Source organism: Gorilla gorilla, chromosome 2 (assembly GCF_029281585.2).
Source record: "Gorilla gorilla gorilla isolate KB3781 chromosome 2, NHGRI_mGorGor1-v2.1_pri, whole genome shotgun sequence".
Taxonomy (NCBI): domain Eukaryota; kingdom Metazoa; phylum Chordata; class Mammalia; order Primates; family Hominidae; genus Gorilla; species Gorilla gorilla.
Window position 1 is genome coordinate 27,011,438 of NC_086017.1, and position 23,573 is coordinate 27,035,010.

Here is a 23,573-nt window from a genome sequence, read left to right on the forward strand (position 1 = left end):
TCCAAATGTTAGCAATTGTGAACAGTGCTAGAAAAACATGGGACTGCAGATATCTCTTCGATATACTGATTTCCTTTCCTTTTGAGTATATACCCTGGAATGGAATTGCAGGATCATATTTTTAGCTCAATTTTTAGTTTTTGAGGAACCTCCAAACTGTTCTCTATAGTAGTTGTACCAATTTATGTTCCCATCAACAATGAACAAAAGTTCTCTTTTATTTATTTTATTTTTTTAGAGATAGGGTCTCGCTCTCTCACCTAGACTGGAGTGCAGTGGCATGAGCATCCGCCACCTCCTGGCACAAGTGATCCTCCCAGCTCAGCTTCCTGAGTAGGTGGGACTACAGACATATGCCACCATGCCCAACTAATTTTTAAATTTTTTTTTAATAGAAACTGGGTCTCCTCTGTTGTCTAGACTGGTCTTGAACTCCTGAGCTTAAGCAATCCTCCCCCTTCGGCCTCCCAAAGTGCTAGGATTATAGGCATGGCCATGCTGGTCAGGGTTCCCTTTTTGGAGACGTCATCTTGATATGTTGCACAGGCTGGAGGGCAGTCGCTATTCACAGGCCGGATCACAGCACACTGCACCCTCAAACTCCTGGCCTCAAGTGATCCTCCCACCTCAGCATTCCCAGTAGCTGAGACTACAGGCACGTGCCTCCAACATCAGACTCCAGAATCTTCATTTTTAACAAGATCTTCAGGTGAATTGTATCTTTTCCTCCTATAGAGGACTCTGCTACCCGCAATAAAAAGCGTATTTAAAATTCTTAAAAATAATCATGAAACTTTTTTCATAGTGTAGTTGACAGAGAGAAAGCTGTCTGGTGATCACATTTTCTTCTTCACTTTTTCAAATGTCATTTGTTAATTGCCTTATTGAACATTTCCAAAGATATTCATTGAAAGTTGTTTTTATAAACATCAGAAAATTAAGTTTATAAAGTTCTTATGGAGGCAAATAAACTGATGTTCAAAACTGGCCTCCTTTTTCAGCTAATTCATGCATAAATATTATGACAAGTACAAAATCAGTTACGATGGGTGCAATAAAATAACATAAGATTTGAAATCCTACTGCTGATTCAAGTGTGGCCTCAGTAGACTAATCAGTGAAAGAGAAGCCAAGGACTAGATTCAGGTCTGGACTCCCGTTGCCAGCTAGCTGGCTGCGTCACTCACCCTTCCTGGGCTTTGGCTTCCTCATCTGCGAATAAAGAACAGCTAGGTTGACTTCTAGGGCTTTTACATCTTTAATATTCTACAATCCTATGAGCTACAGTACTCTCAACAGAAGCATGGGAAATCAAATTTTCCTTAATTAATTGCATTTAACCATCTAATTATCTGTATGACTCATCAATGAAAGGGCAAGCTGCTGGAAACCAAGGTGTCCAAATACCAAACAGATGAATGGAAACACTTCCATTGGGAGCAGGAGGGTATGGGCATTAGAGCCCAGAAGGATAAGCAGCTCATGTATTCCCTGTAAACAGCTGGCAGCTCAGCCCAGCTGCTCACAGATCAGACTAGCGTAGGTTGCTCACCCACGTGCAATTATGTGTGAAGTACGGCATATCTAAAAATAGCCTAAGCTCAGCCACAGAGATTAATACTGTCGATGGCTTTCAACTCACTGTCAGGATGACAAGAAGGAGAGTAACCATAGCAACAGAAAAATCAACATGTAAAAAACCTCTTCTAAAGATGACAGGAAAAGTTTAGGTTTAATAAAACATATTTTCAATTCCTGTCTCTAAACCTTTGAATTCAAATAATTCCATCACTTGGAGGTAATAAAATTAGAATTTTGGTAGTTTTGGCAACACAAATGGCCTTCTAGTTTTGGGTTCCAAAACTGTGAGGAAATACTGTTAACCTGTCAATTTTATTATCTCTATAATTAAAGGGCCATTTGAACAAATGTCATTAAATAATTTTTAACTGAAAGGATTTTCTCTATATTTGTTCTGCTATCAGTTATAAAAACAGCCTTAAATAGTACTTGACATTTTAAGATACTTATTGCATGTGAGACAAAAACATAGGGTGATATAGTAATAGCAAAGATAGAGAAGCAACCTAAGTGTCCGGCAATGGATGGATGACTGGATAAAGAAAATGTGCTACATATATAAAATGGAATACTATTCAGCCATAAAAAGAATGAAATCATGTCTTCTGCAGCAACATGGATGGAACTGAAGGCCACTGTGCTAAGTGAAACCACTCAGAAATAGTCAAATTCTGCATGTTCTCACTTATAAGCGGGAGCTAAATAATGTGTACATATGGACATAGAGCGTGGAATAATAGACACTGGAGACTCAGAAAGGTGGGAGGGTGGTGAGGGATGAGAAATCACTTAATGGGCACAATGTACACTATTTGGGTGATGGTTCCACTAAAAGCCCAGACTTCACCACTGTGCAGTATATCCATGTATCAAAAACTGCATTTGTACCCCTTACATTTACACCAAAAAAAAAAAAAAAGAAAAGAAAAGAAAAGAAAACATAAGGTGTGATGGAGTTCTCTCGATATGAATGGAACTTTGTGAAAATAATTAACATTAGGAAAGGATCCGGAGAAGTAACTCCTAGAGTAAGTTTCTGAGACAGCTCTCACAGCCACCTCGGTAGCCTGTACCCCAGTGCATAATGGAGGCTCAGTGGCCCTCATGTCACTAAGTGCCCCAGAGGCATCATTAAGTTCTGACATAGCTATTCTTGCTCAAGGAGCTCACACACCTCATCTTAGAACTAGCACATCCCAAATTCCAGCATCGTTTTGCATCATTTGATAGAGGAATATTCAGTTGGGTACTGGGAAATGTGGTACTAGTCCAGCTTTTCAACTAACCAGTTGTAGACTCTGGACAAGTTATTATTCAGCTCTACGGCCATGGGCTGGAAGAGTCTCTCAGATTCTTCCCTGAGAAGAGACAGTTAAAGAGTTAAAGGGAAAGATGAGATGACTTGTGTTTAATACCCACTTTGGGCCATTCCTGATACTAGGGTTTAAAAATATTTTTTGGCAAGGAACTGGCAAGATAGATGGAAATGTCAAGTACATATGTGTCGACATATGAGGACACATTCATAAGCAGGCCGAGTTAAGGGACAGGGCCTGGGTTCAACCCTAGATCTGTTTGATGCCTCATGAGGTTGTCTGTTTCTCAGACACCACTTCACCACCCTTACAACTGGCTCTGCCTGCTATGTGTACAGGTTGACCCCCGAGTGCTAGTTACATGCACTGAAGCCATCCACAGATTTTCAGGGCATGTCTTCTATTTTCTAAGCATAGAAGATTAGGTCCCTTGGAAAGTCCCTCCATAACCTTCCTTTTACCTAGGCAACCACTGTTAACAGTATTTTCATACCAAATATATACCATCTTGCCATCTGTTTTTATCACCTAATAATCTATCACTAATATCTACTTATATTAATATTTTAATCTTTATAAAGATTGAATTATATTATACTATATTATATTCAATCCCTTACTAATGAACATCTTAGTCCTTCCAATTTTGTTCTCCTTTAATAATCAGAAAGAGAAACACATCTATGGAAAAAATAAGGGTATTAAAATAATTTCTTAAGAAGCCATAATATGTTAAAAAACAAATCAAGAGCATCAAGTCAACTTAATCTTCGTGTTTTCCTTGAATCTTTGCTTAGAATCAAAGTTGCCTACAATCTAGGAGCATCTATTAATTAACCATTGTTACATTGTGCATTTGAATTGAAATGCATCTGTGGGCCTTGGAGCCAGGAATTCTTGGTAGCATCCCCTAATCCCACTTTAAAAACGCAGTCATGCTATTTATATGAGGGAAAAAAAAGTCAGCAGCTATGTGAACGAGTTCTGGCTGAAAGTGAAACGTACACACAAAAACAAATCTAGTTTTGTGGTTAGCTGAAAATTCACAGCTGGTATAGGCTTTTCTTTCCATTTTAATTAAAGTGTTTCCCCCTCCCATGCAATGAGAAAATGCTCTTTCAGTGCTGATTGAAAGACGAAAGTCAGAGCAAAAGCTGTTTGAAAATTCCGAGGCTTAAGTAAAGCTGCTTTAAAAGTTGCTGTGTGTACCAAACAACTTGGAAATTTCCTAGCAGGATTTTGTGGAGTTCCAGTAAATCTTTCTCCCCATCACTTCTTTGCTCTCTTACTTTGGTGAAAACTAAAGTCAAGTAACGCAAAGGTCATCCAAGTAGCCAGAAAAGCAAAAACTATACATTCATTTTAAAATTAAAATTATATTTAAACAAGTAACCATAATTAGTCATATACAACTATATAAGCTATCTGTTTATTAGTTCTTTTTGGTGTATTTTAAAGTGCAATGATATTAGATAATATAAGATTCATGTAAAATTAGGTCTGTAACTTATTACCCCCATTTTTCTAAGAGAAAGAGAATGAGTTGTGTTTTTTTTTTAATTATTATTTTCTTCTTTTCTCTTTCCTCCCTTTGCCTTGTTCTCCATTTCCTACCTAGCTCTTTAAACGCAACCTTTACCTGCCCTTTACCAGACACTCCCTACAGGGCAAGCTTACCTAACTATGTGCTTGCTTAGAAGCTCCAGGACTGGAAATCTCTCCCACCCAGAGATTTCTTTGAGACAACAGTCACTTTGCAACCTCCAGTATGCCCGAGATGAAACTCTCCCCCCACTGGAGAGTATCTCAGACAACAGTCACTTTACAACCTAGCTCTGCCTGTGCTGGCGCCAGCTTAACCACCTGGAAGATAAGGCAATGAAGCCACAGACACAGACCTTTAACTGCTCATTCCTTCCCTGTTTGCTGTTCATGCCAAGTCCCCCTTTAAAAGCCTTTGTTTTCTGTCCCCAAAGTGAGGTGGTATCTTTAAGGGCAGAAGTCTGTACTTCTTCCCCTAAGCTAAGCTATGGAATAAAAAGTCTCCTTATACCAGAACTCACTCTTGTTAATTGGACTCTGCAAGTGGTAAGCGACCGAACTGGCGACTTGGTTATAGGCCTATATGAATTCTTAAAAATGATCATCAAGCAGCTTATTAATAGAGTCTGTAAGAGGTGGCTCAAATGTGACAGGGGTAATGTTTCTTGCTGTGATGAGAGATACTACCCTATCAATCATCTACCAGGGTTTCTCCTGCTGTTTTTCCCTCTTGAGCCCTTTCCCTGCAGGAGTGGTTGAGATGGTAGGAATACGGCTGAGGGTAGAATAGGACCCAGCCAGCTGCTAAAAAGACACTGTCAGGCAGCCAGCCACTTAGATCAGCATCTCTCCAAATCTTTTAAGAGAACATTTATTATTTTACTGAGGCCAGTACGGTTTAGGCTATATCCAAATGACAGCCGTTGTTACTTGTAATGGCTTAGAGCTTGTTGGGGTTTGAAGGCAGAGAGTTTACCTCCAACGAAGGCCCCAGATGCCTTGGTGGATTCTCTTTGGTTTCTCCTCACAGGTGGGATGCATCCTGATTTCTTATAATACCTGGTATTGCCATTTCTCAACACTACAGAGCAGCACATTGGCCATTTCCATGAGTACATGTCTTAATTTCCTAATTTATTCATAAGTTACCAATCTTAGACACTGGACAGTGAAGAAACAAAGGCTGTCCATAAATGGGCTAAAAAAATGGTAAAATGGTGCATGACAAAAGCTTTTGTAAGCAGCATGGAGTTACTGAAGTGATTCATACATGAGTCAGCATAAGGTATCTCTAATATGAGATATAGCACCTTTACAAATGCAGAGCAGTGCCTGAAGACTTTCCAATGTGACATGCATGACCCACATGCAAAATGAACTTCAAACTGGGACATTTCTTAGAATATAAGCACAGTCAGAAGTAAGAAAAGGTCATGCATTTCAGGCAGGTGGTTAAAAAACACATTTTTATAAAAAAACAAAGAATTGTCAAAATAATAATCACATTAGTGATTACTGACAGGTTGGCACAGCAGTATAGCTGATTATTTGATCTTGAAAACTCAATATTTCATTTTGGTTTGAGGTAAGTAGACATTTACAAAGGGCAATATACTAGGAGTTGAGATTTGTAGTCAGATTGCTTTTAAAGAATTTTTTATTTTATTATTTTTGTTTAGAGAAAGAGTCTCACTCCGTCACCCAGTCTGGAATATAGTGGCACAATCACAACTTGCTGCAACCTCAAACCCCTGGGTTTAAGCAATATTTCCATCTCAGCCTCTTGGGCAGCTGGGACTACAGGCACGTGCCACCATGCCCAGCTAATTAAAAAAAAAAAATTTGTTGTTTTGTGTTGGTAGAGACAGGGTCTCAGTATGTTGCTCAGGCTGGTCTCAAATTCCTGGCCTCAAATCTTCCCACCTTGGCTTTCCACAGTGCTGGGATTACAGCTGTGAGCCACAGCATCCAGCTTATAATCGGATTGCTTGATTTTGAATTTCCACTCGATTTACTAATGATATAATCTTGGGGCATTTTCTTAATCCCTCTATGCCTTGGTTTCTTCATCTATATAATGTAGAGAGTGAGAGTAAGAGTACTTCTATTATACGGCTGTTGTAAGGATTAAATAAGGTAATTCATGTAAACAGCTTAGCACAGGGCCTAGAACAAAGTAATGCTAGTGGCTATTATTGTGATGACTCTCATCGTTCCCAGGGCCAAAGTAATTCACTTACCAAGATGAGCGTCCATCACCTTTGCACAGTATTTGCACATGGCATCCAGGTCATTCAACTGCCCTTGAAGGAAGGAAATTTGGGCTTCTAATTCTTCTTCCTAAAATAAAGGGATAAACATATGGAAATTTTTTAGAGATTGTCAAATAAAGTCTCCAAAGTTTCTAAATGATCTAGACTAGTTTAAAGAAGCATGATATCTTTTTGAACCTAGACAAATCTAAATAGCAAACAAAAACAAAATCACAACTGCCACCACCAACAAAATAAAAAAAGGGTAAAATGGAAAATTTTAAACGTCTGGATTTTCCTAATTGAATTCTAGCTTTAGGCCATGTGTAAAGTTACAGTTAGATTGGATATACAATCTTGCATTGCAAATATTTGCATATACAACCTTGTATTTAAAAAGTGCACAATATATCTTCAATAAGCATTGAACACCACAAATTAAGAGGGCAATTTGGATTTCAGTGAACTATACTTCCTAAGCAGCTGGTACAAAAACATTGCGTTTTTTTCACACATTTGAGAAACCAAAGATTTCCCTTTTTATAAGACAAATCTCTAAGCCTGGAACCTAGACTTTGTAAAAATAAAAAAAAAATTAAAAAAAAGACATAGCTCATCATTTTCTAGACAATGATAATCTCTTAAAATGTGAGATTTCCTAAAGCGCTTGGAAAAGTTTTGCCTCAGCAGCCCATAAATTGTTGCTCCTCTCTCTTGATATGACACTAGAATACTTCATTTATTTGTTTGTTTCTAGGAAAAAGTACTCTGGGTTGAATAATTATCTAAGTTAAATTATCTAAAAACAATCGAACTGTAACAAAAGGATGAAGCCTTTTTTTTTTTTTTTTTTAAGGAAAAGATAATATAAGCAAAAAGTTTCCCAAGGAAATTTGGAAGATTATGGGAGTTTTTTTTTTTTAAGAGAAAAAGAATAATCCTCATCATTTAGCATACTCTAAACAAAGCTAGCTAGGATACCAAGAAAGGATACTGCCAGGGCTGGAATAGGCTAGAAAACTGATTTTCCAGTCTTAGATCTACTTGTCCTTTTGTATAAGAATCCTCTGTATCACTAAAAAAGAAGGAAAGAAAAACCTACTAAGGTATCCTTTCTCTTTGAGAATGAGTATAATTTGACTTGTACATGGAAATTAATAGTTGAAAAGGTTACTTGTAGATGTATCCCATTTTAACAATACATACATGCAGCACTGCAAATTATTGTTTTAACTGCTGCCTGAAGAACTAGCCCTTAGGAATAGGCATTGAAACACTTGACACAGAAAACAGAAGTAGTGCTGGGTGCGGTGGCTCATGCCTGTAATGCCAGCACTTTGAGAGGCAGAGGCAGGCAGATCACTTGAGGTCAGGAGTTCGAGACCAGCCTTGTCAACATGGTGAAACCCCATCTCTACTAAAAATTCAACAAATTAGCTGGGAGTGGTGGTGAGTGCCTGTAATCCTAGCTACTCAGGAGGCTGAGGCAGGAGAATTGCTTGAATCCGGGAGGTGAAGGTTGAAGTGAGCCGAGATCATGCCACTGCACTCCAGCCTGGGCGACAGAGCAAAACTCTATCTCCAAAAAAAAAAAAAAAATTAAAAAAAGAAAAGAAAATAGACATAATAGTAGCAGCTCTAAAAACAAATTACTGTGAAATGTCGACTGTAGGATTTACAAGCACTAACCGTGTTCTTTACATATCCTACAAGTGTAGCAGCCTCTCCTCCAATACTCAAATAAGAACAAATACTACAAGAAGCTTAGCCAAAGGATAATTAGAAGTAATTTTGGAGAGGTGGCGTTGTCTTCCTAACTCTGCAGCTGAGCATTAAGGTAGACAAGGATGGGGCATTTCAGGGCTTTTTTCTACTCTTTTTCTCACTTGTTTCTGAACAGGCTTGAATTTCCCTCGTTATCACAGGAAACTGTAGGAATTAGAGAAAGAAGGCTACATCTGCTGTTTAATAATGTTTGAGGTTAGTCTCCAAAGATGGCCACCATCAATTTCTTCCCTCCCTGACTCTGCATGTTGCTTCATTCATTACGAGGTAGTATGTATTCCCCCTGTCCTTGAATCTGGACTGGCCTATGACTTGCATTGATCCAGAGCATGTAGCCGAAATCAAACTTCTAATTTCGAGCTAGTTTAAGGGGACTGCCAGCTTCTGCTTTCATTAGAAGCTAGCTACCATGCTGTAAAGAAGTTTAGGCTACAATATTGAAAGAAAGGAGAGAACACATAGAGAAAAAGAGGACACATGAGAAGCTCAAAAGTTCTAGACATGTGAATAAAGTTTTTCTGGACTTTTCAGCCCAAGCCAGCTGAAGCCAGCCCAGTAAGTGACCCAGTCAATACCATGTGGAGCAGAAGAAGAGCCTGAGCCCTGCCCAAATTCCTGATCCACAGACCTATGATGGGAGTACTAGATTTTGGAGTAGTTTGTTACGCAGCAATAGACAACAGAAATAGTGGCAGAATGAAAACAACACTAACTTAGCATATGGCATGAGGAAACATAAGTTCTATTCCTGGTCCTGCCATTAATAAGTCACGGGACCTTAAGTAATTATCTATCCACTCTGGACCTAAATTCAGTACTCTCAGATGAATGCAAAAGTTAGAGGCTTTGCTTCCAAGGAATTTACAAACTAGTAACTGGAATAAGAAAGTTATATGGTCCTGGTCTACTCTACTGAACCATTAACTTTCTTTTTTTTTTTTTTTTGAGACGGAGTCTCACTCTGTCGCCCAGCCTGGAGTGCAGTGGCGTGATCTCGGCTCACTGCAAGCTCCGCCTCCTGGGTTCATGCCATTCTCCTGCCTCAGCCTTCCAAGTAGCTGGGACTACAGGCGCCCACCACCATGCCTGGCTAATTTTTTGCATTTTTAGTAGAGATGGGGTTTCACTGTGTTAGCCAGGATGGTCTCGATCTCCTGACCTCATGATCCGTCTGCCTCGGCCTCCCTAAGTGCTGGGATTACAGGCGTGAGCCACTGCGCCAGGCCACCATTAACCTTTTTAGTTTGTGGCAGACACAAACCCCAATGAGCGGAGTCTAGAACTGTACCGAAGCCAGAGTTTGATAGTCTTTTAAAAAGAGAGGGCCAATCTATGGCCTGTGTTTCGCCTTACAAGTGGCTACCAATTGGGGTGCTGACAGCCCAGAGTGGACCGAGGGCACAAGGAATGCAGTGCTTCTTGGCTTAAAAACTTCTCCTCTATTTACTCCATGCATTAGTTTAATTTGGATTAGCCACCACTTATTTTAAAATACAAAAGCCGTTGGGAGCTTTGATACTCAGCAGTCATTCCTACCTGAATGGATTTATTTTCTTTTGCAAAGGAAATCAAACTGGGTAGGAAGAACTTAGAAGACACGCTTTAGAGGATGTAGGCATAGCCTGTTGGCAGTGAGGTGTTGAACAGCTGGTGGAGAGTATGAGCTTAAAGAGGGCCTCTTTCTCAAAACATTTTATTCCTCTAGCAGGAACATTACTGTAATAAAGACTGCGATGAGACTGGGGCCCTCTAACTTGTATAGTTAATGGGGAAGTCATAAGAGTGTAGCAGTCCAGGGCACTTGCTGGGCAAATATGCAGGGATATAAAAACACAAATTTCCAAGTTTGCAATTTTTGCTTAGGGCTCTGGTGGCAGCCACTGAAGTGCATCTTGAATACCTAAAACCCAAGTAGATCTTGATACAAACAGAATCTGTTTGTCTCAATATAAACACATGGAAAAAGGCAACTTTGAATCAGATAAACCTTCTTTTTCAAAGGGATGGTTATATAAAAGCCAAATATGTGAGATAAAAGAGGACTACTCTGGCTGAAGCAGGCTGAGGTACCAAGAACCTCGTCCACAGTCTGAAATCCAGTGTATCATCCTTCTAGAGTTTGCTTAATCTTAAAACATTTCTAAACCCTTCAACTATCACTCAGACTTTATAAATAGAAATGGAATCACTTGGAGGCAAAAGGGTGGCTTGTCATTTATTCTTCACTATATTATATAATTACAGATAAAAGAAAGAGCCAAGAATCAAGCTTCCAAAACTGTGGGAACTGACTTTACATTTTTATCTTTTCTCATCCTCCACACTCCTCCCAACTAACAATGCTTTAGACATTGACAGCTTTAGTTATTTGTTTTCATTAAATTGGTCCTCTGTAATAAAAATGCTTGGCTAATTGCCTTGAGGTTTTATGAAACCAACCAGCTAGTGTTAATTGTTATGTGTAAATAAGACACTGAAGATAAATGTTTATTATATTTACTTTTATGTGTATGTCCTGCCTTTCATTATAGGAGGGCATAGGGTGGGGAACAAAGGAATGCTGAAATAGACACAGCTGGGTTCACATCCTATTTTTCTCAGTTATTAGCTGTATAATCTTGGACAAGTTCCTTAATTCCTTGGTCTACTCAACCCCACCTGGCAGGATCGGGGGAGAACAAAACGAGAACATATGGAAAACACAGCATCTGGCACAGAGCAGACACTCAATAAAGGTAATTATTCTTTCTTTAAAAAATTTTTTTTTATAATCAAGACAGTGAAATGGATTTAAATACAAAGTTTTATGATTCACTGTTGGAAAACATTAGTTTCTAGCTTTAAAACCTTGATGTAGCTTAGCCCAGAAAGATTAATTAAAGCTTAAGAGCCCATCACCGTCTTAAGCATGGGATAGCAAGCTAATGTACAAGGCAAGAAATTGATAGAGGAGGATAAAGTTGGGCCACCCGCAGACTACAATGTGCAACATCACCAATTGTAATTGGTGCCCTATAGCAAAGGACCAGAAGATGAGGGCCACTCTATAAGAAGAGAAAAATAACTAGCATCAAATCCCTTCATATTGATTGTAATATGCCAGACACTGAGCTTTGCTGTATTAACATGTTTACTCTTCACACAAACTTCTGAGGTATATTCTCTCATTATCTCCGACATAAAATATGGCCTACTCCTCTGTAAGCCACAGTCTCTGGAAGTGTATGCTAAGGTTTAGATAGCTCTTTGAGAACCCAAGTCACTTGGCCTGCTACTCTCATTTCTTCCCTGTGTATACATCCCTTCCTATGCTCCATTACTATGGTCCTTCCCATGAATAATCCCATATTTCAGTTTCCTTTACCTGAGATTCACCAGCTGTAATGCTGAGCCCTAATGCCAAATTGCTTATTAAATTGTTTTCCTTCAAAAACATTCAGATATGATTGGCTGTATTGTTTTGTTGTTTGTTGAATGATTTTCTTTTTGACTAAATAATCTGAAGAAATCGTTTTTTGAATTTGCTTTTTAATAAGTGGTGTTTCTACTATCATTCTGCCCCAAATAGTTGATGCATCATTATACTTCTATTGAAATGTTATGTATCTCAGCTGTTTAAATTTAATATGTCAATTTTATTAACTAATTCAATGTATTCCTGCTATTTCTTTGTTAAAAAGAGGATAAACTTTCATAGTTTATTATTCATTCATATATTAATTTTTTCAAAAATGATGTTCGTTTGCATTGTGTTAGGCCTTGTGAGAAATACAATAATGACTAAAACATGGCCACTGAAAAAGTTTAGAGGATGGTCAAACCTGTACAGAAAGCCAAGAGAGGTACAAGATAAGTTCTGTAGAAGAGACGTGAGAGAGGACTCCTTACAATTCTGGAAAGGGAAGATGATTTCAATTTGTGTATGTGGAAAGGAAAGGAGGTTTTCTAGTGTTTTTGAGGGGTCCTGAAGAAGGAGAGTCTTGGCTTAGACAAAATAATAAGGAAAGATGTTTTAGGAGGCAGGAAAGTATGGCACCTGGGCAACCAGGCAGTCACTGAGCTGAGCCAGAACATGGGGATAGTACGAGCTGAGGTTCAGCAGAAAGGCTTCCCTTCCTCTTCTGTTCATCCCTGTTGCATTTTCTTTTCACTTCACATAATTATGTTTTAGGGGTTGGGGTTTGACATGCAGACTGCTGTGGCCACTGCCCCCAACACACACCATGCTGACAGATTATTATACAGGCTGCAGTGGTGTTTCTGTCCATGGACTAATTCAAACTCCAGGGGAATAGTGAGGCAGGAATGGCACTGAGGTGGAGTTCTGCTTAGCTTCTAAGTGGGTGTCCTCATATCACAAGAGAAGCAGACAAGGGAACCAACACTAACTGTAGGCAGCAGGAACAGGCTAAATATAGCAACCAGAAGACAGGAAAGACACCCAGTCTTTCTTGAGCAGATGGGTGAACAAGAAGTGGGAAGTAAAGGAAACGGAAAGTCTCAAGGAGAAAAAGTGGAAAGGCCACGGATGTTCGGAGGAAGCTGTGGTGTACACAAGGGCAAAACACATACACGGTGTGAATGAAATCCAAGTCAGAAGCATATGGTATCAGCAGAGGAAGATACCACCAGAAAAAATAGAAGAAGAGCACAAAGAAGACTTTTTAAGAGTATTAAAATAAGTGGTATGAGGTGTGAAGCTGTACAGCCATACTGGTGAACAATCTGGAATATAAATCACAAGCCTTAAAATCAGTATATACTAGGCTTGACACTTACCTTCTCTGTGATTCTGACCAGATAGCAAAGTTCTTTGAGCCTCAGTTTCCTGTTTACAAAATGGTGATAATAATAGTTTCTACCTCATGTGCTTGTTGGAGGACTGAATTTGAATTACATTAGGTTTTCCAGATTAAATACTTTGCACAGTGCTTAGTACATGGTAAACACTCAATAAATGTGAATTTTATTGTCTCTGAATTTTAATACAGTCCTAGAAAGTTATTTCAAAGGATTATGAATGCATGCAAGAATAACTCCCAGGATATTCATCACACATTCAATGGCAACATGCACACATATGGGCATAGGCACCTCACAGAAATCCTAAATGTCTAATGATGGGTGATTTGGGTAACTTGTGGAACATTTATAAACAGTATGCTATGCAAACCTTATTTTTTATTTATTTTTCTTTAGACAGAGTCTCGCTCTGTTGCCCAGGATGGAGTGCAGTGGTGTGATCTTGGCTCACTGCAACCTCTGCCTCCCGGGTTCAGGCGATTCTCCTGCCTCAGCCTCCCAAGTAGCTGGGATTACAGGCACCTGCTACCACACCCGGCTAATTTTTTTTTTTAAATATATTTTTAGTAGAGATGGGGTTTCACTATGTTGGTCAGGCTGGTCACAAACTCCTGCCCTCAAGTGATCTGCCTGCTTCAGCCTCTCAAAGTGCTGGGATTATAGGCATGAGTCATCGCACCCAACTTATACAACCTTTAAAAATGTATTTATAGGAGAACATTTAAGAACGACATATCACATACTAATTGGGAAAACAGGTTACAAAGTAGTAGGTAAACAATGATTCTGATTTCAAAAAATATATATATATGCATAGAAAAAAATAATGGATAGTCCCCAAATAGTTTATATTGGTTTCTTTCAAATGGTGGAATTATGGGTGATTTTTTCTCTCCTTTTTGCTAATTTAGGGTGGATTTTCTACAATGAAATTGGATCATATTTTTGTAATAAGAAAATCAAATAATGCAAATAACATAATAGAGAAGAAAAAAGTGAAAGGTGATTGCCAAGGAGAAAAAAGACATAACTGATTCCAAATCAAACTCCAAGTAATATTCTACACTCTAAACAAATCTGTACTCTAAACGACACTAAATAGAAAAACTTCTATGAAATAAATTGTAAAAAAAAAAAAGGTAAATAATTAGCATATTTTGTCCCATGTGCAAACCTGGAGTAGTACAGCACTCTTATGGTAAAGGGCTTCCTTCTATATGATTAAAATGAGAACGTTAGTGGATGCTGCTCTTTATGGGTTGCCTAGAAATAACGTGATTCTTAAAGATATTTTAAATAAAGATGCTTACAAAATCCCCCAGTAAATAGCAGTTCCCATTTTTGGACAGGATGTAAACAAACAAGTTAAATGTAAATGGAAATGGCCTTTAGAAATTTTGAACTGAAATTCAAAGCTCAAGATGTCACATTTATGCTATCCAATTATATCATTTCAGAAATGGAAACGTCTTTAGAGATCATTTATTTCAACCCCTTCTGGTTTACAAATAAAGCAACTTTTATATGGCCAGGTAGCTGGGCAGTAGCAGAAATCCCACTGGTAGGCTTCCTTGTTTTTCAGCCACTGAAGCACTGCGGTGTCCCACCGCTGACGTCCTCACTACCAGGGAACACTGGATTTGTCCCGAGAGGATGGGTTTTCATAACAATCACTGAGCCCTTTTCCTTCTACCCCACATCCTCCTGTACTAGCAGTACTCATTCCTGACTACTGAAGGCTACAGCAAAGTCACTAAAACCTAAACTCCACAGGATTTTGTATCACTTTTCCCTCCTTTAGTTTCCCCCAGAAACTTGGATAAAACCTCTACATTAAAGAATACTGACTCCTTATAATTTATAAAGTTAAAAATTGCCTGTGATAAAATTGGGGTGGCCTGGTGAGGCATGAGTCAGGCTTTCTCCAGCCCAGCTCCTCGCTGATTGTGCTGCTTCAGCTGGCTCTAATAAATAGTGATCATTCAAACCCCTTCTCTTCAGGAGCCCAACAGGGGCTGCAGGGTAAGACCACAAGGTCAAGTATAGGGAGAAACCTTTATTTTTCCCTGCAAAAATTTTGTCTACCAAATTGCTACTTGACTTGTAGCATATCCCTAGAATTGACAAATTACATATCAACTTCACATTCTCTTCATTGGTTTACATGTGAAGAGTTTCAAATCTCTTTTTGAAGTCAGGTGTTGGCAGGTTAAAATAATTAATTCGGATCACATGCTTGCCGTGGGTGCGACATATGGGGTATGGATTACAAATATTTTTAAAATAGTGCATGTAAGGTTCACAAAATTAAGGGAAAGAAATTTCCCTTTATATTCAGCTGTTGCTTATAAGTTTTATTGAAGGACTAAAAAAGATCTTCATTTCTTACTCCTTTTTATTCTTCGGGTCTACCTGATAAGGCAGAAATTCTTCATTGCCCAGTTATGACTAATAACTTCTTTTGTAGATAGCGCTAACCACAGACTCTATTTCCCTCAGTTTTCTAATCTGTAAAATAGGAAGCAATTCTAGCAGTGACCTTATAGCGTTGCTTGAGGATTAAAATAGCTAATACTTGTAAAATGCTTAGAACAGAGGACACACTTACAGAAGGTGTTCTATAACTATTAGCACTTAGCCACCATTTACAAGGAGAACATGCTCACACTAGGATATATTTGAAGCTTGCTTTATATGTAGAAAATCTCATTCCTTATTTGGTATTCAATTAATGTTATTAATATCAATTTTTTCAATCTTTAATATCAATAAAAATCAGCTGGGGATCTTGTTAAAATGCAGAGTCTGATTTAGTAGGTCTGGGTTGGGGCCTAAGATTCTGCATTTCTAACAATCTCCCAGGGGATGGGATGCAGCTGGTCCATGGACCACAATTTGGATGGCAAGGATTTAAATAACTCATCTCACGCTAACCTTCTATTAATATTTACTTCTGAATATCTCTTCCCATCATTCTAGGAAGGCTGTGAAGTACTTTAGTATCTATCTGATCTAAGGCAATTTTAACAGATGGCTGCATGGTTAGAAGCGTATTTGGTGACAGTCCAAAAGACCTCTTCTCAACATGGAGTAGGATGCAGCGGGGAGAGAAGCAGGGTGACAAGCTTCCAGGAGAGCTTTCCAATCTCCCTGAGTTAGTTTTGTACTGAGTAGCTCCATTATTCTATTTAGAGCTAATTCTTAGACCATTAGATATCAGTTTATTCTATTGTAAACACAAACATTTATACAATTTCTCATTAAAAACAAGTGAAATATGAATTAATTTTATTGGATTATGCATGCTCTCTTCTGTAACTTTTGACAAACAAAGGCTGTGTATTAAGTATCAGAGAATAAAAGATGCTTTTCAAACATAAAATGCTTGAAACATAAAATGTTGAAACATAAAATGCTTGAAAAAGGAAATGGCAAAAATACTTCCATAATTCATGGTATTTAAATTCATCCCTGATTTTCAGAAGATATCTTTCTGAATACATGATTTCTGAAAAAATCATAAGTAATATTTATTAAGAACTTTTAGCCTTTAGAAACATGCTTTTATACCTACTGCCATTTTAACATTGTGAGCCATTTTAATCTAATTTTGCTTTCCTAGAAGTTGCCTACAAAAAATAATAAAGTAAACAGAAAAGACAAGAACGGTGCCAGAAAACAGGATCATGTGCTACAAATACCTAAAGTAAAGTAAATAAGCTTACAATCTGGAATAAATATACTGGAAATTGAAATAAAACCTTTAATTAGGACCAACTTCACATAGGTGTAACCAGAGGAAGAATAAAACCTCACTTGTAGAGTTACAAACCTCATTATTTGCAAAAGTCCCATAACTGCAGTTTAAAATAATTATATGCATATGGTATGTCTTCTTAGCCCTGTAAAAATTCAAAAGGTATAAAAGGTGTCTCCTAGAAGTGCTTATGTATGGGAGTCTAATTAAATGGCATTTGTGGAGAAATGCTCCCATCTTTTGGGCTTTTATGCTGTCATTTCTGTGTTGTGTTTTTATAATTAGGCAACCTGACCAATCATTTGGAAACCCACGTAGTTCTCTCCTCCACCAGGACAATAAACACAGATGTTACTCTACTTAACAAGGGTTTTCCCCCTCACCACTTACACGTGATAAGACCAACTGATGAAACCAGCCAGCCAGCACCAGGGCCTCCAGCTGAGTTTCTCATAGCAATCAATGCTGGCTGGGCAAAACCATCTGTGTGCTCTCCCTTGCTGTTCCTGGCACCAAGGGTAGGCATCTGCACAATGGCTGACCCAGATAGAAGGGCCTGAGCCAAAACTGTTTTTCTTATGACAAAGCTAATTGATCCGTGTGAGGATGAAATGTACACACTTGCACAACTTATTCTCTGGGCTAACTGACCTCTACAATGTCCCAATAGAGACAGACAAAAAACTGTACCCTCCAGCAAATCCAAGCTGAGGATCAAGTACAGTTTAAGAACTACTTTAAGTAACAACTGGTAAAAGCAAGTAAGTTTTGGAACAGCCTTGATATTTCTTTCTTTCTTTTTTTTTTTTTTTTTTTAACATAAACATTACCACTTCTGAGACTTCTGGAAAGAAAAAAAGGTGAGAAGGAAATAATTCTCTAAATTGCCTGGTTTATTCATATGCCTATCATACTTTTGTTAGTTCATCCCTTAAGTTATACCCCATCTCTCACTAAATACCAACAATTCCTATTAGCTTTTTAAATAAGTGGTTGGTAAATGCTGCTGAGAAATGAAGCAACTTTTCAGGCTCTAGAGGACGCCAGAGCAAAGCCTAAGACATCTCAATACTTGCACAACACACAAAACCCTCAACAGCATTCATTTATTCCTAAACGTTTACTGAGTGCCAGACACAATATCTGGCACAGAAGATACAGTGACAAGCGCCTGCAAGAGCCTTATAAGTAAACACAAGTAGTTCTCTGACATTCAAAACAGGGGAAGCATTTGCAGATTACGTAGGACACCCTCCATCTCAAGATGCTGCTGCTTTAGGTTTGGGGAGGGGCTCTGAAATCTGCAGCTTAACTAGGGCCCCAGCTACTTATTACAAGTGCTGAAAGCTCCTAGCAGAGAAGGCTCCATGGGACACAAGGTGCTTGGGCTGAGACTGGAAGGGACTCTATTTTGTGGCTACATCAATCACTCTGGTCAGAAGAAGACAGTGAAGGGAAACAACACAGAAGTATGAGAAAGCATGCTTGGTTTAAGGGAAGTGAAACAGCTATGCATTCCTGAGGGGCTGGGGAGGAGTAAGAGGGAGGACTGATGATAAGGCTGAACAGGGTGAGACTGTTAAAGGGCCTTACAGGGCATACCTTAAAATTGAGGGATTTATCCTAGGGAGAAGGGCTCCTGCAGAATTCTGATGAGGAGTCAAAGCATATGAGTCAGACATACACGATGCACGCGTTGGTGTCGTGAAATACTTTGGGTATATGTTGACCATTAATAAAATGGATTAACTCTAAAATTTCTAATTAACATGGGTTTGTTACTTGAGAACAAAAAAATTATGTAGAGTGTAACCTTTCTATATTCTCATTCCTCCAACTCGCCAAATCCAGAAGCTGCATGTCATGAACTGTGTAGAGTCAGTTCTGTTATAATGCTTGTTTTGAAAATGTGAACTTGTTTCAATGAGATCAATGTATTAGGGAACAATTGAGCATAACCCGAAGTTCACATTTGCTTACACACAACATCATCCTCAAGAAATAATGGGTGAATGCAGAAAACTCCACATAGATGAACGCAGCTACACGTAGGAATGCAGGAATACACAAAATGCCTACACGCATGCAACACAGATATCTGCCAGCTACCTCCATTCCGTGTGTGTTATGGGCTACTTCCATAACCAAATCCATCAGATTCCATCCAGATAACTCTCCTCCACCACTTCACAGTGACTCACAAGCTGCAACCCTTCCAATGTCCACTTCCCCAACTGAGCTTCAGGTATTTTTCAAGGTAAAGTATCATATTTATTGCACTATTTCTTAATCACTTAACGTGTAAAACCACTCTACCACTTTTATTAGGTTCCTACTTTGTTTCATGTGGCACTGATGACCTTTTTTTTAGTGTTGTACCCCGATCCAATTTTCCCCACAAGCCCTGGGGTTTTTATCTTATTATTTTTATTATTATTTTAGAGACAAAGTCTCGCTGTTACCCAGGCTGGAGTACAGTGGTGTGATCATGGCTCATCGCAGCCCTGAACTCCTAGGTTTAAGCGATCTTTTCACCTCAACCTCCCAAATAGCTAGAATTACAGGTGTGTGCCACCAAGCCCAGCTAATTTTTTTTGGTAGAAATGGGGTCTTGCTATGTTGTCCCAGCTGGTCTTGAACTCCTGGCCTCAAGCAATCCTCCCACCTCAGCCTCTCAAAGCACTGGGATTACAGGCATGAGTTACTGTGCCTAGACTCCCTGTGGTTTTTAATGCATGACTTTGCATAGCATAGTGATTTTGGGGAACATTTGTCACCTCAGAACTGACAGTTCCGCTGGATGGGGTGCAGTAGCTCATGACTGTAATTCCAGCATTTTGGGTGGTTGAGGCAGGCAGGTCACTTGAGCTCAGGAGTTCAAGACCAGCCTGGGCAACATGGTGAAACCCCATGTCTACAAAAAATACAAAAATTAGCTGGGCATGGTGGCTCGCGCCTGTAGCCCCAGCTACTTGGGAGGCAGAAGGGGTTGGATTGCTTGAGCCCAGGAGATGGAGGTTGCAGAGAGCCGAGATTGTGCCACTGCACTCCAGCCTGGGTGACAGCATGAGACCAGACCCTGTCTCAAGAAAAAAAGAACAGTTCTGAAGACGACTGTTCAATGAAGATAAATACATTCATGACAATCAAATTTATATTTTTTTCCAGAAAGGTAATTGCAGAAAAGTTTTAGTCTAGACATCATGGTATCACTCAGTGTTTATGAAACAGAAGTGTTACCTGTACTATGGTTCTTTATAGGGGCTAGGGCTGGTGTTCCCTGTGTCTCCTTCCCAAGAGGGCCCTGCAGCCATAAGCTCCCTCCAACTCAATCTACAGTTGTGGGCAGTGGCTGGGCCTGATGGATTTAAGGGTAATCTAGGAATTTTGGCCAATAAGACATAAAGGAAGTCTTGGTGAGTAGCTGTTGAAAATGTCTTTAAGATAGGGTTGCCATATTTAGAAATAAAAACATAGAACATAGGATTAAATTTGAATTTCATATAAACATCGAATAAAGTTTTTAGTATAAATATGTCCCATGTAATATAACATACTTATACTAAAAAGTTTACTCATTATTTATCTGAAATTCAAATGTAACTGGGCATTTTGTGTTTTATCTGGCAAACTTACCTTTAAAAAATGCCCTAGAAGATATGGTCATTCTCCTCTCGATGCTGGTGAATGGATATGGTGTCTAGAACTGTTACAACTGTCTTGCTTTCAACCTGGGGAAGAGTTCGTTCTGGGAAGGGCAGGGCAGATCAGGGCAGAGAGATGGCAAGAAACTGCATCCTTGAAGACACAGGTGAGCTTCTAAATTAGTGGTTCTAAACCTTGACTACATATTTGAATACTCCAGAAAGTTTTTAATAATTACCAATGCTCATGCTCCACTGGAAAGATTCTGACTCAGTTCTTCTGTGACCAATATTGATTAAAACACTCTCCCAGGCGATTCTAACGTATGGTCGGGAATGGGAAGTCCTTGGAACTTGAGCTAAATAACTTTCCTTGTTACTGGAATCAGTGTGAATTGCATTTTCCGCTACATGTAGCTGAAAGCATCCTAAATAAAGACAGTCTCTAGAGTGAAACGCAAGGTTCCGCATTTAAACGTTTTATAGTTAGTCCATCTTGGAAATTTAAATCACAATTTCTGGCAAAAAAATTAGGACTGCTCATTTATTTGAGAAAAAGCTCATGTCTCAGCCCAACCTTCAAATCTAAATCCAAAATCAAGGGTGTCAAAAAAGAAGTCTGGTCATAACAGAGGACTGAGGATGTATGACTGATTATAGACATTAAGAAAACAATCAATACCTCATTTATCCTGTGCAATAAACAGATATTCATGTTTTCATCACTGTCCAGCTAAAATGATATCATAGTTTGACAGTTGTCTAGAGCTGAATTTAAGATTTCCATAAATGTTAACATCATCACATATTGGTATCATGCTGATTTCATTCTTATTTTCAAAAACATTATTCTTAATATTTTATGGAATATTTTCACATCATGATACATGAATAACAGTTGCATGTAGAGTGTACAAATATGCTTCAAACCCAAATGGTTGCTTAGAATCCAACTGAGAACATCCCAAAGTTAAGCAATTTGGCAGCACTTCTCACTGTTTTAAGTTGATTGGGACATTGTATTGAGGCCTCCTTCAAATTTTGGACCATGTGGTAATATATATATATACTGAAGGGACCTATGGAAGGACTCGGGTAAAATGTTGCAAACTGTCCCACCTTTGGGATAGCCACCAGGAATAAAAAGGTGATGATGATCAAGAGGCCAGAGCGATTACCTGGAGGTAATCCTTGATGTTGATCTGAAAGGCCCTTTTTGTAGCACGGACAAGGTATGGTTGAATTTGGTTTATTTAATGAGATCAGGCCATCTTTCAGAGTTCCTCACAGAGGCAAAAATAAGAAAGATATCAAATGTTAAAGCAGAACAGTAAGAACATTAAAGGTGAGAAAAGTAGAGAAATGTGACCATGAAAGCCAGAAGTCTGAGTCTAGTCTTGGGTCTATGAACAACTGATGAGCTAGAGAGGGGAAAGGAGGGAGCTTCCCTTTTCACAATTGTTTTTCAAGTAGAAATAATTTTCTTATTCTTTTCTCTCTTTTCAAATATAGCCTATAACTTTTTAGGATTTAACATAAAGCCAATTTGTTCTTGGCTTATTATAAACACCATATTTTGCTGTTAAAGTTCCTATCTACTGACCAAAGTAACTTTGGAAAGCAACATATTGACTGGAAATGATAAGGCCATAGATAGAACTGTACATAAACACTGTACTATAGTTCAGGGGTCCCCAAACCCCGGGCTACAGACCAGTAGCTGTTCGCGGCCTGTTAGGAACCATGCTGCACAGTAGGAAGTGAGCAGCAGGCAAGCAAGCATTACCACCTGAGTTCCACCTCCTGTCAGATCAGCAGCAGCATTAGATTCTCATAGGAGTATGAAGCCTATTGTGAACTGCACATGCAAGGGATCTAGGTTGTGTGCTCCTTATGAGAATCTAATGTCTGATGATCTGAGGTGGAACAGGGAACCTGTTTGATCCTGAAACCATGCCCCTGCAACCGCATCTGTGGAAAAACTGTTTTCCATGAAACGGTCCCTGGTGACAAAGAGGTTGGGGACTGCTTCTATAGTTGGTAACAATTCTAAGGGAAACTGTCATCTTAAATAAAAAGGAAGTTTGGAAATTTGATTATATTACCTTCTGGTGATCCATACATTCAATGCTTTTTAAATCCTTTGGCTACACTGTAACATCACGGCTGAATAGGGTTTTAGTTGTTTTTTCAGATGTTTTAAAAAATTTCTCCTGAGCAACAAGCAGTACAAACATTCCATACCAAGGTCAATCTTATTCAAGCCAAGTACAATAGTTTAGTCAAATGCAACTTAAAGTCAATCTGATAAATTTGTAATGATAAACATGCGTATTAAGAGGATTAATAATTAGGCATGAATGGGGAACTCTGTGTAAATGACTTGGTGTGCTTGGTATTAATATTCTTACGGTCAAAAGAATTATTTGTTTTTTTCTCTTCTTATTAGTTCTTCATGTTACTGCTAACATGTTTTCCTGGTAAAATCCAAATTTTTTTTTATCATCACTGCCACAAATTAGAAAGGCCCTGATTTTTTCCAATAGTTGCAGTTCCCTCTTCATTAACTTAGGGCCTTCAATAACTTAAAGCATGCCTTTAATTTAATTTACTCCCCAACTTCACCCTCTTTCAGTGCAGAATTTGGAGAGTGAAAAAAAACACGGCCCCTTCTCTAGGCAAATATGAACCCCAGACCAGGGTGTGCTGCTTAGTGAACACAGCGTGAGCTCGGTTTTAAGACCCTGGGTTGTCTCTTTCTCCCATGCTTCAGGCATGAGATTCCTGGTGCTTACTGCCAGCAATACTTCCAGGTGTATTAATTTCTGACACATGGACAACTTGGGGCAGAAAGCTGGGAGGGTAAATAGCAGAGATCAGGAAAAGAGAGGAA

At 38.9% G+C, this 23,573-nt stretch overlaps 1 protein-coding gene across 39 annotated transcripts in view; it reads right to left on the reverse strand.

Annotated features, from left to right (window-relative positions):
- TBC1D5 (TBC1 domain family member 5) overlaps positions 1–23,573 on the reverse strand; it is a 588,093-nt gene that overhangs the window by 21,375 nt on the left and 543,145 nt on the right. For all 39 annotated transcript variants that reach the window (XM_055381150.2, XM_055381134.2, XM_063703452.1 and 36 more), the window contains one exon: positions 6,680–6,779. In XM_055381150.2, the coding sequence (XP_055237125.1) occupies positions 6,680–6,779 (100 nt within the window). The remainder of the gene's footprint in view (positions 1–6,679; positions 6,780–23,573) is intronic.